Source organism: Hippocampus comes, unplaced genomic scaffold, assembly GCF_001891065.2.
Source record: "Hippocampus comes isolate QL1 unplaced genomic scaffold, H_comes_QL1_v1.1 scaffold160, whole genome shotgun sequence".
NCBI classification, from domain to species: domain Eukaryota; kingdom Metazoa; phylum Chordata; class Actinopteri; order Syngnathiformes; family Syngnathidae; genus Hippocampus; species Hippocampus comes.
This window is the reverse complement of record NW_017805827.1, coordinates 89817-104550: the sequence shown is the minus strand read 5'-3', so window position 1 is coordinate 104550 and position 14734 is coordinate 89817. Positions and strand designations below refer to the sequence as shown.

The following is a 14734-nucleotide window of genomic DNA, read 5'->3' as shown; positions in this document are numbered from 1 at the left end:
TAGAAGATTGAAGATTGAAGATAGAAGATAGAAGATAGAAGATTGAAGATCGAAGATCGAAGATCGAAGATAGAATACCTGGTAGCAGGCGGCATAGTAAAACAAAACAGGTTTTCACTTCACATGCTGTCATGGTTGTGATGCTGCCTGCCTTGCATTGCAAAGCTTGCAGGTGACACATTGTTGAGCATTTGTCGAGCGTTGAGTAGAGTGAAATGCTCAAACACTTTTGACTTCAGACTCAAATTCTTTCAGTGTAATGCTCAAATGCTTTTCAAGCATCATGCATCAGGTGACTGAAAAAATTATATATATATATATATATATATATATATATAATTTTTTTTTCGTGGTCTTCTCATTCTTTTTTCGTGGTCTTCTCATTCCAAGTTTGTCCATCCATCAGTGGATGGATCACGGATCATGTTTCAGAAAATGCATCACCGCTTTATACTCGTTGTTGCGGTGGGTGCTGGAACCTATCCCAGCTGTCTTCAAGCAGGAGGCGGTTGCCTACCCTGAACGGTTGCCAGCCTCTTGCAGATTCCAAGTTTGTTTCATGTACAATTCACTGACCTCGACCACTGGGAGAAACATTTTTAAAACGTTCGTGTGCGGTCGGGTCAGTTGCGGGAGGTTCGGCGCTTGAAAAGTAGATCTTTGGTCAAAGTTTGGCCACCCCTGGTATACACTAAATCTCCATAATTGAGTACTACTCAGGTCCGTTTCTGGGGGTGTTTTCAACAGTAATCTCCGAACATGTATTTGAACAACAAATCTGTGATTCACTTTGCAGGGTCTTGAAGCTAACTCCTGAAAATAATAACACGTGCCTGAAAATCGTTTTTGAGTAGCTTGCAATGTTTCACAATATCAAATCAGTGTAAATGTAATGTGTTTCAGGACAGCGATTCATCAGGGGATAGAGACGCACCCAGACAGGGTCATAGTCTGGATATTGTGGCCAATAGCTCATGTGAGTGTTCTTTGTGAATCCAACTTGCTGGACGTTGTTAACAAGTAAATTTTGAATGATGGTTCAGGCGCAGTGTGAGTATGATCTTGACTGGCCTCCACTTACACTGTAGCCATGGAAGCGCTGCTGGCTCTGGCACAGCGTCACTTTCCTACTGCCAGCCTTGTGATGGAGTCCTTGCGTGAGGCAGTGATCAATATACCCCAGGAGGCCTCCATGAACAACCGCCTAGCTGATTTCCTTTCTGAACTGGATCAGAATCTGGGCCAAGTTGGAATTATCACCTATGGATTGTCTGACACTAAATTAGAGGATGTAAGCAAATCTTTGCCCTTTTGAAAACACATTTGCAGGCTATCATAGAGATTTGAAACCCAACAGCTGTTACGATCACACGTATTCAAAATAATCAAAGAAAAAGTTCCATCCATACATTTCTGACATAGAGTTGAATTTTTTTTCATCTACATTTATTTCAACACAATCAGCTTCAAAAGTTGAATTTTTTACCAAATTCAAATACGATTTAAACATGTGAAAATGTGTCATGTCTTGTCCAGATCTTTCTACGAGTTGTGGAGGAAACTGAGTATCAGTTGGAATCAGAGCTGCATGCTGATCCTCCTCAGCAATCAACAGAGCAGAATGATGGTGAGAGATGGATAGGGGCACATGTGTTTGTGTGTGTGTGTGTGTGTGTGTGTGTGTGTGTGTGTGTGTGTGTGTGTGTGTGTGTGTGCGTGCGTACGCAGTCAATGTCATGTTTGGTTATATTTACCAAAACAAGTCATTCCACCCTGATGACAAACTTGAAGTTGCCTTATTCATGTACTTACGAGTGCAGTTATGGTATCGGCCAGGGGTCTTTTCTTTTTTTGGACAATATTTCTATCGCTTAAGAAAATATTCTTTCACAAGGCACAGATGAAGCTGGGGTGCAGAGAAATGCAAGTGCCAGTTTATATAAATTTGGGTAGGTATGGCCCAGTTTCATGGCTCTCCTTGCTCTCATGCAAAGCTCAAAAATACCTCAACATAGACGAAGTGTTATTGTTGTATAAGTTCCCTTGCACACAACAGACAACTTCACCTGTGAAATAACAATAGTTAGACACAAGAACAAGCGAAAAACTGCATTGTCACATTTATATTAATGCAGTTTTTCTTCCTTACCTTATTGGAAGCAATCAAATCAAAATGTTCCCATACAGGGGAGGATCAGCTTTTTCGCACAGGATCCATCACAAGCAACGGACAAGGCTCAACAAAAGATTGCACTAGTTGCACTGTTGCACACAGGTGTAACAAGTACAGGAGCCCGAAATCCACAAAATGTCAGATAACAGGCGATCGCCATTGCATTTTGCAACCTAATTATACCGTAGTCCGTACTCTGTTTGCAATGCGCGCCAAACGTCGGACCACTCACAAAGTGTTCATGTGATTCAGCCGGCCGGCGAGGCTTCACACGTCATCATTTCCGGGTCTTGCCGAAATGACGCACGCCTCGATACAACTTCGTGGAAACTCCCCTCCCATTACTCGACACAAGCTTCGGAGCCTCGGCCCATTTCGTCCCATCACTAGCTTACGTGAATTGGGTTCTTTCGTTTTATTTGACTCTGATTAACTTCTTCCTTGCCTTTTGTGCAAGCGCTTTTGTTTGTCGTTTTGTTTTTTTTCTTTTCCTGGTTCTTGTTTGACCAGCGCTTTATGTTTCTACTTTGTCGGTGCGTTTTTTTTTTTTTTTTGTATTAAACATTTTTGTTGTTAGTTTTTGCCTGGAGTCTACTATATTGAGGATCCCAAACTTTCTTGGTTTTGTTTGAAGTGTGACAGTCGCAGCCTATGACGCAAATCCTCGTTGCCGAAATGTTGACATTTAATATTTATCTTGTGCAGAGCGTGCCTGTTAAGTGATGTATCGTTGCGCGAAAGTGTAACGACAATAAAGCAATTCAATTCAATTAAATTCAATATTCCACACATTTTTACAGCATTGGAAAACGTTAATGTATGTGTCATGTTTGTCCACTTAGAGAAACTATATTAAAACAAAAAAACAATCTTTTTCTATGTTCAAACATTTTTGAAAAATCTCCAGGGAGCCACTCAGGGGCGCTAAAGAGCCATGCGGCTCTTGAGCCGCGATTTTGCCGACCATGGGGGTCGGCAAGTCATAGGCCTTGGGTTCTGACACTTAAAACGCCTATTTTCTTTTCATCTTTGCTGGTCAGAATCTGATTTATTGTCCAAGAAATCAATAACCAACATGGGGGAGACACAACGGGAAGCGTGGTGGGTCGCTGTTAAGTGCCCTGATATCCTCGATGTGAAAGGAAAACAGTTGGGAAGAGGAGCCGGGGAAAAAAACAATAGACTCCAACCATTCTTCTTGAATGGAAGAGCCAGAGAAAAAAAAACACAGCACGTAGCGTACATTTGAAAATACGTTGAACAATTCTCGAGACTTAACATGGAATGAACAGGATTGGGGACGAGTTCTAGACATTAGGTGCACTCAAGTCTCTCCAGTTGTGACGGGGGAGGGAGTGGAGTGAATAAGGATCCAGCAAAGACTTTTGACATTGCACCTGCAGCTGCAAGGCCAAAACCTGATCGGTCACAGGCTCAGGGAGGAGTTATGGAGAGAAGGAGATAGGAAGACACGCACCCGTGTGTTTTTTTTTTTTTTTTCCATCCCGGGGAAAGTCCAGATAATTGTTTTGAGAACATGCCGTCAACAATTTCAGACAGCCTTGAATGTCTTTTAGCATGTGACTCTGAGCGACATCAATTTGCTGACTACTTAATCAATCAGGCAATCAATTTTCATTGGTGTAAATGTTTGCAAAACACTTAATTACAACACACGTTACATTCACTCAAAAAAATCATTTGAATTGTAAGAATTTTCAAGTATCTCCGATGGGCTTCACTTTGCCCAGTGGTGCTGTGAGTCATGAATTCATCCATGAGGTTTGGTGCAGTTCGGGGAAAATAAATAAGCATCAAACTACCGAGTGGTAAGTGTGTCAACCTAACAGTGTGGGGGTCGTGGGTTTGATTCCAGGTCCTGTGTGGAGTTTGCATGTTCTCCCCGTGCCTGAGTGGGTTCTCTCCGTGTACCCCCGGTTTCCTCCCACACTCCCAAAACATGCATGGCAGGCTGATTGAACACTCTAAATTGTCCCTAGGTGTGAGTGTGAGGGCGGATTATTGTTCGTTAATGTGTGCCCTTGCGATTGGGTAGCAACCAGTTCAGGGTGTTCCCTGCCTACTAGATGACTGGAAAATTTCTATCTATCTATCTATCGTGTGTGTGTGTTTGTTTATATATATATATATATATATATATATATATATATATATCCACCCACACTGTATATAGAACAATGTGCTGAAAAAGCTGCTGCAATGTGCTGTCACAGAATTTCAGGAGAAACATCTGCTGAGTGGATTTGGCCAAAGAGGCACCCTGACTGGATGGAGCATGACCTGCCAGCATCTGAGAGCTCTCTTTATCAAACGATGGCTGTATGCTCGCAGAAATACTCAAAGCTTCTTTGCTCAGGTGATGACACACTGCAAGGAAAAACAAGTGTCAGTATTAAGGACCTGGCACTCAGAAATGTAAAAAAATGTGCTCTTCCGCTATCTTGCCTTTTTTCAGAAGTCATGTTTTTATTCATATCATTTTCAATTATAGAGCAGGGCTCCAGCTCTCGACACTCATATGCAGTATTGTTGATGTCACATGCCACCCCAACAGGCCACACCTGAAAGGCACAGGCATACACACATTACAATACACACAGTGTTTCACATTTCATGCTAGCAATTTTGTTTTGATCAAATACATTGGCAAATCCATTGAAGAAGTGATTTAATACAAGGACAGAAGTGATTTAATACAAGGACAGAGGTTACACCAGTAAAATATATTTTAATATGATCTCTATTGCAGGTGAGTCTGGGACCGATCCCTTGCGATAAAAGGCTCTTAACTGTAATCTGTTTGTGTGCAACAGATTGTGCTTCCTGCTGGGCTTTTGCTGGGCTTTTTGGCAATCTCGGACCGAAAAAAACCCCCTACTGACCAAGTGGGACAGTACGCTTGAATATTCATTCACTTTGTTCTGTACTTGCTTGCTTACTTTAATTTCAGAATTTTTTTGTTTTTGGGGTTATCTTGTTGGATTAAATGACCGTGTGGAAAAATACATTAATACAGTATCACACGTCCCATGTTATTTTAAGGGTGATGTTTACCGTTGATGAGGAGAGATCATCACTGTCAGTGCTATTTCTACCCAATTTGATTCACATGAATGTGCACTTTATAAAAATTAATTGATGGCATAAATTGTTGATATGATAATTTGGTAATTACTCTTTTTTTTTTTTTAGGTTGTTAAGTGCAGGCATTACAATTCCTTTTATTTTGATGGTGGCTATTTCCTGTGTACCTTCCTGCTCCGTGCTTTTCCTGATTGAAGAAAGAGCCAGTAAAGCAACACACCTCCAGTTTGTCAGTGGGCTCCAGCCATTCCTCTACTGGTTGACAAACATTTGCTGGGACATGGTCAGTCCAGACACAAGCAGTATACTAACTAGACAAATGTATTATATACCTCATCTCTTGGAGCAAAAGAGATGGCTGCACTTCATCGTTTGAGTGGGTGTGTCATGTTGCATGATGATAGAGGACCCAAAAAGGAAGGCAGGATTCGCAGTACACAGTAGAGGTTGTGATAGAAATCTATTAATGTTCCTCTAGTTTTTCACAGATTTAAAATGCATTCTTTTGAATAGTTTTGTTTTACCTGTATCTGCTTCCACAGCCTTTGCGTGTGAATATTTGTTATTTGAAGGAAAATCACTTCTCAAAGTCGATGATTTTCTTTCTCATTTATGAAAATAAGCAAACGTTTCTCCACTTCCTCTCATATTTGTGATCCTTTAGCCAGATCAGTGACTTTACGATGGTCTTTCTTTTTTTAGGATGCTGCTGATTGTCGATTTCAGCATGCCAAATTCCCCAGCCAACACAGACACATGTGCACTGTTTCATATTTCGCTATCAAATCTTTCTTAAATTCAATAGTTTTGCGCACTATGTTCCTCTTTTTTTCCACCAGCTTTACTACTTCCACTTGCTTTCTTTGGTGCCATGATTAGGAGCTGATACACAATGCAGAAATAACAGTCCGATTTGGGTAGATGTCAACCAAACACGATACTTTAAAAAAAAATCTTTATTGAACACGTGCGCTCACACTTGACGCTCTTTTTTTTTTTATCTTTATTGAACACGTCTGCTCACAATGGAACGCTACATGAGGAAGCGTCACTTCCTCGTCTACCCGAGGAAGTGTGACTTCCTCGTGTAAGGAAGGCGAGAGTAGTCGAGTGGCGCATTCAAGTGCGCTCAGTTTGGTTGAGAACCGATTTTCGGTCGTAATCTGAGGCATGAAAAACTCAATTTTTGAGCAAAAAACGATTTGGTCGAGAACAGACATGTTCGAAAACCGAGGTTTGACTGTACATCAATACAGTATTAACAATTCGTTCTACGTTTGTACTTTTGACAGCAGTCAGGCTATTTCCTTTGTCGCTTCGGGTCCGAATACCTTACAAAGGCTTTGAAGGCGGGAAGTATAAAGTGCTCTGCCGCTGGGACTTTTTTTGATTTAGCAAGACTCTTTGGTTTACCTTTGCGGTTGTTCTCATCCACGTTGCTTGTTTCTCCGTATATTCACGCAGGCGAACAAAATTCTCCACATTTTTGTTTAGAAGTGAAGGGTGTTTTGTTTGGAGATAGAGTTTAAGCTTACTTGCGAGCATAGCGCTGTTGTCACCACATTCCAAGCACGACAGTGTCGGTGCTCCGCTACAAGTAAATCCAAATGAACGATAGCTTGCGCCTCGCGCCAGAAACTTCGCTGGTCTCGAAGTACAAGGTCATAAGCTCGCTGCTGCTGCTACCCACCAGTATGGAAGAGTACTTCATGATTACTCTGCCAGGCGATAGACCGCACAGGCATACACATTGGATCATTTCCCACAGCACACCTGAAAATATCTCGTGGTACACTGGTGTGCGGATTTGAAAAACACTGTCGTAGTAACAGCATGGAACAGGTGGAGGAGAAACTAGAGCTGTGGAGGTTTGCCCTGGATAGGAGAGGAATGAAGGTTCATTGCAGCAAGCCGGAGTACATGTGTGTGAATGAGAGTGACCCAAGTACAAGAGTGAGGTTACAGGGAGAACAGAAAAAAAAGGTTGAGGATTTTAAGTCAACTGCTGGACAATTCAATGTGAACGCAAACCATTATCAAGACCCGAGGATTAATCTTCTTTTTGCTTCTATTTTGCCATTTGCCATTGCTTCAGCTGAACTATGCCGTCACAGCCTTTCTCATGGTGCTCATCATTATTGCTTTCAAGATAGAAGGATACACCTCTGACAGCATACTGCGGGCTCTTATCCTCCTCCTCCTCTTTTATGGGTATGCTGAGGCAGTTTACGCTTTTCATTTAGATGTACCTTGTCGTAGTACAGAGTGTTTTGTCCCACTTTGCTAACAGCATGACAATTGTCTAAAAAAACGGTGTACCTGTATAAATGTTGTGTATTGCAAATTTCATCCATCACTTTAGATGGTCCGTCATCCCCATGATGTACCCAGCAACCTTTGTTTTCTCCGATTCCACCACGGCCTACATTGTTTTTTCCTGTGTCAACCTCTTCAGTGGAATTATTTGCAGTGCAGCAACATATTTTCAGATAATGTCTCAAGTTGAGGTAAGATCAACAGTCACTTTTTCACATTTTGATTTCCATTCATCTTTTATTCAGCTCTGAACTGAACCTGTGTATGGCACTTCACATATTAGTAGTATGTCATGGAACTTACATTTCCAGTTCAAAAATATGGCCTGCATTTGAATTACTGGATGTTTGTCGTTCCAGGCCCCACCGAGTTGGACCTGGCATATGTTATTCATTTTACCTCATTACTCCTTGGGAAAAGGACTCGTGGACATACAAATCCAACCGCAAATAAGTATGCTCATCTTTCACACTCCAAGCCCAATGAGCCGTGAACAATTGCGAGTGTTTCTGAAGACAGCAAACGTTGCGTTGACGCCAGAGTTCTTAGGGGTTCGTTCAAGTTCGCAAATGTTAGCCCAACCATTCTTAACCAGGCGGTCGCCTGTACTTTTATTGTTGCAAGGAAATTTTGCGATCTTGTCTATGAAAATACAGGGTTTATTGCTTGGCAACCCATGACAACCGGTCGCAAACACAGACATGAAACATATGCAGTGCTGTGGAAAAAATATATTTGCCCCCTTCCTGATTACTATGTTCTTTGCATATTTATCGCACACAAGTATTTTAGTTCAGCAAACCAATGTTAATACCACACAGAGACAGCCCAAGGAAATACAAACTGCAGTCTTCAAATTACAATTCAATTTATTAAGGCACAAAAATAAATAAATGAAGACACTTTCTGACACTGTGTCACCATCATTCACAACAGTTTTTGGAAAGCTGAATTTAATTTTAAAGGCAAGACCCTAGCTCTACATTCGTTGAATCAAGAAATCAAATAATTAGAATCTGTCAGACAAAGTGAAGTAGGCTATAAAATCTCAAGAAAGAAACGATCCAAAGAAATTCAAGACATTTGAAAGAAAGTTATTTAAATGTATGAGTTATTGAAATCTATGAAATAGTTACAAATCATTTTCCAAGACTCTGTGGCTTCAGCAAACCACTGTCAAAGCCATTATCCACAAATGGATAAAACTGGGAACAGTGTCAAACATTCCCAGCATTTGGTGACCTGCTAAAAACACTCAAGAGTGCGACGATGACTCATCCAGGAGTTTGCAAAACACCCCCCAAAAACAACACGCAAAGAACTCTAGAGCTCGCTGGGCTCAGTTCAGGTCAGTGTTCATGACTCTACCATAAGATAGGCACTGGCCAAAAACGGCATCCATGGGAGAGCTCCCAGGTGAAAACCACTGCTCTCCAAAAAGAACACAAAGGCTCATCTCACATTTGCCAGAAGACATTTAGATGATCCTCAAGAGTTTTGGAAAAACATTCTGTTGACTGATGAATCAAAAATTGAACTTTTTGGAAGATGTAGCCCATTACATCCAGGGTAAAAATGGCACAGCATTTGAATAAAAGAACATAATACCAAAAATGAAGCATTGTGGTGGCAGTGTGATGTCTGTGGCTGCTTTTCTACCTCAGGACTAGGACAACTTGTTCTGATTGATGCAACAATGAATTCTTCAGTCTACCAGAAAATTCTGAAACTTCCCTCAAACTCAAGCACCCTTGGATCAGGACAATGATCAGAAAAACACCAGCAAGTCCACTTTTGGATGGCTAAAAAAAAAAAAAAACTAAATTCAGGGTTTGGAGTGGCCAAGTCAAAGTCTGGATTTGAATCCGACTGATATGCTGTGTTGTGACCTTAAACTGGCAGTCCATGCAAAGAAACCCCTTGAATATGGCAAGGTTGAAGCAATTCTGCCAAGAAGAGTGGGCCAAAATTCCTCCACAGCGATGTAAAAGACTCATCACCAATTATCGCAAATGCTTGATTTCAGTTATTGCTGCCAAGGTTGTCCCAACCCATTATTACTTTTGCACAGACTGTCAGAAAGTTTTGGAGTTTTCAAGGTCATGGTCATCTTTATTGTCAAATATGCTCGATGTACAACATACAGCTCAGATGAAATGTCTTTCCTCTCAATCCTCAGTGCAAACATGCAGTGCATTAAAAACACACAGGTGAAAATAAGGCAGTGAAAACTTTTTTGGTTCCTTTGTGAATTGTCATTTGAAAATTGCATTTTGTATTTCTTTGGCTTGTCTCTGTGTGATATTAAAATTGGTTTGATGAACTGAAATCCTTGTGTGCGATAAATATGCAAAGAACACAGCATTCAGGAACGGGGCAAATATTTTTTTCATGGTGGCGTATGTGGAAAGACTTTACCGAGCACAAAATAATTTTCCTGTGGGCTTTTTTCCATACTCAAGCTAGAAAATGCATAAACCCAGCCGCTGGGGGGCAGTGCCCTCCCCTGGGGGTGCACTGTTCCCCAGTGCCGGTCCCAAGCCCGGAGAAATGGGGAGGGTTGCGTCAGGAATGGCATCCGGCGTAAAACTTTTGCCAAGACGACCATGCGAGTTGGTAGGACGGTTTACAGGGGCGGATGGAAATTACTGACTCGCTGTGGCGAGCCCTGAATAGGGACGTGCCGTAAGGAGAAGAAGAAGAAGAAGAAGAAGCTAGAAAATGCATAGCATTAATAAAACAAGAGAAATATGTCAACTGGACAAAAAAAAAAATCTCTCATAAAATTTACTCCTCCCAGCTACTCAGTGTGACTGACCCACTCTGAGCTATTTGATAAACAAAATCAAGCATATTCTACTTAATTTATCTCTTCTTTTATTGATAATTTGACCTGTGATTTTAATGTTTGTTCTTGCTTGTAAAGTGTCCTTGAGCGCTGTGAAAGGCGCTTACAAATAAAATGTATTATTATTTTTATTATTATTATTATTATTAAGTGTCTGCTGGAATTCTGAACAGCTTTTTTTAATTTTTTTTTTTTTTTTTATCGCTGTCTGCACCTGGTGTAGCGTTCCAGCAGCACCGGTATTTACGCGACTCGCCAGGTTTTTCTTTTTTTTTTTTTTTTTTTTGGTGCCGATTGTTTTCCTCGATCCACCACATTGAAGCTCAGTAAAATTCGAGTACAATTTATTCTCAAAAGACGAGATTAGGTCAATCAAATCACTACAGGGGCAAATTCCTTACTTCCCTCATCTCTGCAGGAAATAAGATTGTTGCTAACACAAGATTATTGGTAAAATGAGGAGCACAGTGGTGTTGGTGCTATTTATTTTATTTTTTAGGAGTTGCTAGCATGCTAGCTGGCAACACTGAAGACCTGAACACAAGTTGTTGCTCTATAATTGGCTTGCACTGCTGACACAGCACATCATAATAAAAGCAGTGCATACCTGACAATTTAGTTTGACTTGCGAAAGTCAGAGACTGGGGACAGGCGGGATGTAACCCATAAGCCCTACTTGGCCTCGATGTGCTGTGAATGTTTTCATACATCCATGAGGTCAGTGTAAAATGAGTACCAAACAACATCCTCTGGTTCTCATCAGAGAACCACACCAAATCATTTCCCAGCCTACTGCCCGAAATCATGATTTCAAACAGCAGTAACACACAATCAGAAAAGTGACACAGTTGCAAGATGACATTTTGAATTATCCAGCTTTATTTTGACAAAAGTTCAACATGTCCCAAGTTTGGCTGCTTGCATGGAAATGAGGTAATGCTTTCATGATCGTGCCAGTCATTGCCGTTGTGCATGAATACCGTATTTTCCGCACTGTAAAGCGCTATCCAAAGTATAAGGCACATCTTCAATGAATGGCATATTTTTAAAATCTATTTTCATATATAGGGCGCACCGCATTATAAGGCGCATAAAATAGAAGCTACAATAGTGGCTGAGGTTGCATTATGCATCCACAAGATGGAGCTACACTAAGGGGAATACATTACAATATAGCTTTTGTTCATATAGCGATTTCACAACCGCTGCAGCTGTAACAAATACAGAGCATTTAAAATGCAACATCGGCTTTTGGGAAAATTGAATGCTTATTGGCGCTCCTTATAATGCGGAAAATACAGTACATTAAATTAAAAGTAGAACTGGACTTGTTTAAAGAAATCGATGCGGTAAATGTTGACATTATTTGGAAGTCAAACATTCGCTGGTCTCCCATGACAACATTAGCTGCTGCTACAAATGTGAACCTACTGACCGTCCCTGTTGAGCAACATGCGCATACATGTTCTGTTTGATTACGTGCTGGAGGGTTACATTACGGTGTGTTTTGAGTTTAATTGGTTGCTATGTCTAGTCATGTACATAATTTGTGAAGTGATGTTAGAGGCGAGGACCTCCAGGTTAAGAGGCTGCTGGATTACTGAGATAAACTAGCATAAAAACAACCACGAGAGTGTTAAGTTATGATCCATTTAGTCTACTCATCCCTTATTTTTATGAACTTTGACAACAATTTCAACTTTTCGGCTTCTGGCAAATTAAAATACAGACCTTAACCCTGGAGAACCCAAGAACCCTTTTCTTCTTTGGAAAATGATGAATATACATTAAATGACTGATATATTTTCACTGAACACCAAAATATATGTTTTGTCAAATATTTAATGCGTTAATCCTAATTTAGGATTTGGGCCAAATTTGACCCTTTGGGATTTAAGGGTAGCATTTGAGTAGCAGAATTTATAGGGGCCCAATTAGACCCCGTGGGTTCTCCAGGGTTAAGGAAGGTATGTTTGGAAATCTCTCAAAATCAACAATTTTGACCAAATTATGTACTAAAACTGATATGCTCAATTTGGTGAAGAAAAAAAAATCTTTGCATTTAAAAGGGGTGTCAATTTTCCCTATCCCCCACAATTAGCGGGCGTCAGTGGCACAATCAGCGTGTGTCCGTGGCAGTCTTAAAAGTTTCATGATTTAGTGGTTTTTTTTCCCCCCCTTCTACAGCCAACAGCACCATGGACCCTTTGAAGTGGAACTTTGTTGGGAAGAACCTCTTCGCTATGGCGGTACAGGGTGTATCTTTCTTTATTATCACCTTAATACTGCAGTACACCTTTTTCAATGGTCACTGGAGTTTTCAAGACACTTGTCGTGGTCTGTCGTGCATCAGGTATGCTCTGTTTTCAGAGATCAATGTATCTGCTGTGTTCACTCATTTTTGATAAAATTACAAAAATTGAATTCAGGACCCTATTGTTTTTTGTAGAAATGATTCTTCTCATTATTATTCTGGACTTGTACATTTGACTGACAGCGATGATGAATATTGAGAGGCACATGTCTCACCCTCGGGTGTACAAAAAAAGACTGGTATCCATACTAACAAATACAGGAAGTGAGATATGAGGATTTAAGTGTCCAATTTCTGCCCGTTTACAATGGTGTTGTTGTTGCCCCCCCTCATCCAAGACGGTTAAACTGACTGACTTCAACATTGGGCTGTACCATCTCAACACCAGGGACAAAAACAGGGAAAAATATTTTCAGTTTTTGACATATGACACAAATTGGGGCAAGGGCAGCATCAAAATTTGTGTTTCATCATTTTTTCCGAATGACACATTTTCTCCCACAAACGTAAAACAAAATCCCAACAAAAAATATTTATTTGACAACAAAAGTGCACCGATAAAGTATAAATAGAAATCACAAGTCAAAAAGAATTCCAAAAAAACAATACATCAATAAACAGTGCTTGCAAAGGCAAGGAAATAGAAAATCCAAGATTTAGAAGATCCAAGTTATTCAATGCCTTTTATTTCGTTGCACGCTGTTGCCCTGGTGGTGTGCTGATTGCAAAGATAAATGATGCTGTTTTTGAGAGTCTATACCTTGGCAAAAATTACGAAACTTAGCACACACGTCACATATTCTTTATGTGCGAAATACCCCAACGTGCCAGTACCCCAACGTACAAATGCACCAACATAGCTTTGCTAGGCTTGTTTTTGACATATGACACAAATTGGGGCAAGGGCAGCATCAAAATTTGTGTTTCATCATTTTTTCCGAATGACACATTTTCTCCCACAAACGTAAAACAAAATCCCAACAAAAAATATTTATTTGACAACAAAAGTGCACCGATAAAGTATAAATAGAAATCACAAGTCAAAAAGAATTCCAAAAAAACAATACATCAATAAACAGTGCTTGCAAAGGCAAGGAAATAGAAAATCCAAGATTTAGAAGATCCAAGTTATTCAATGCCTTTTATTTCGTTGCACGCTGTTGCCCTGGCGGTGTGCTGATTGGAAAGATAAATGATACTGTTTTTGAGAGTCTATACCTTGGCAAAAATTCCGAAACTTAGCACACACGTCACATATTATTTTATGTGCGAAATACCCCAACGTGCCAGTACCCCAACGTACAAATGCACCAACATAGCTTTGCTAGGCTTGCGAGGGCTCTTGATAGCTGCTCACAGCTTGTTAGTTTTATTATTGTAAAATGTTGTGATCTTTTTGGAGAACCGCCATATATATATATATATAGGGGCTGGAGAGCTCAGTTAGTAAGGCACCAGTTTGGCGTAAGGGAGACGCGGGTTCGAATCCCGCTTGGGGCAAAAATGAGCACATCACACCATCCAGTGTGGGTCTCAGTTGGTAAGGCACCGGTTTGGCGTACGGGAGACGGGGGTTTGAATCCCGCTTGGGGCAAAAATGAGCACATAACACCATCCAGTGTGGGTTCTTGGGCAAGACCCTACAAGCTAATGCCTACCTCATACAATGGTGAGAGACAATAGATCGAATGACATGCCGGCTCAGACGTCGCCTGGCCAAACAAGGTCTGCGTCGGGTGCTGGGGAACCAGAGCACCTTGATGAAAAATGGGCTACTGGAACAAAGCAGAGATGGGCGAGATGCGATAACATGGCTCTGTTGGAATGCTACTCCTCAAGCAACCCTAGTCTGAATGGTTACTTCGAAACCCACAGTCACGGTTGACCACGAAACAACTCGTAGCTCTGTGTTTCAACATCCACAAACGGCAATTGCTGTCACAACTTGAGATTGACGAGGTACAACGCAGGGTACACG

At 40.9% G+C, this 14734-nt stretch overlaps 1 protein-coding gene across 1 annotated transcript in view; it reads left to right on the top strand.

Annotated features, from left to right (window-relative positions):
• LOC109526180 (ATP-binding cassette sub-family A member 1-like) overlaps nt 1–14734 on the top strand; it is a 147281-nt gene that overhangs the window by 89334 nt on the left and 43213 nt on the right. The window contains exons 16-24 of the mRNA XM_019887291.1: nt 904–976; nt 1089–1291; nt 1537–1627; nt 4408–4550; nt 5008–5087; nt 5387–5561; nt 7374–7489; nt 7641–7785; nt 7954–8271. Coding sequence (XP_019742850.1) covers nt 904–976; nt 1089–1291; nt 1537–1627; nt 4408–4550; nt 5008–5087; nt 5387–5561; nt 7374–7489; nt 7641–7785; nt 7954–8271 — 1344 coding nt within the window. The remainder of the gene's footprint in view (nt 1–903; nt 977–1088; nt 1292–1536; nt 1628–4407; nt 4551–5007; nt 5088–5386; nt 5562–7373; nt 7490–7640; nt 7786–7953; nt 8272–14734) is intronic.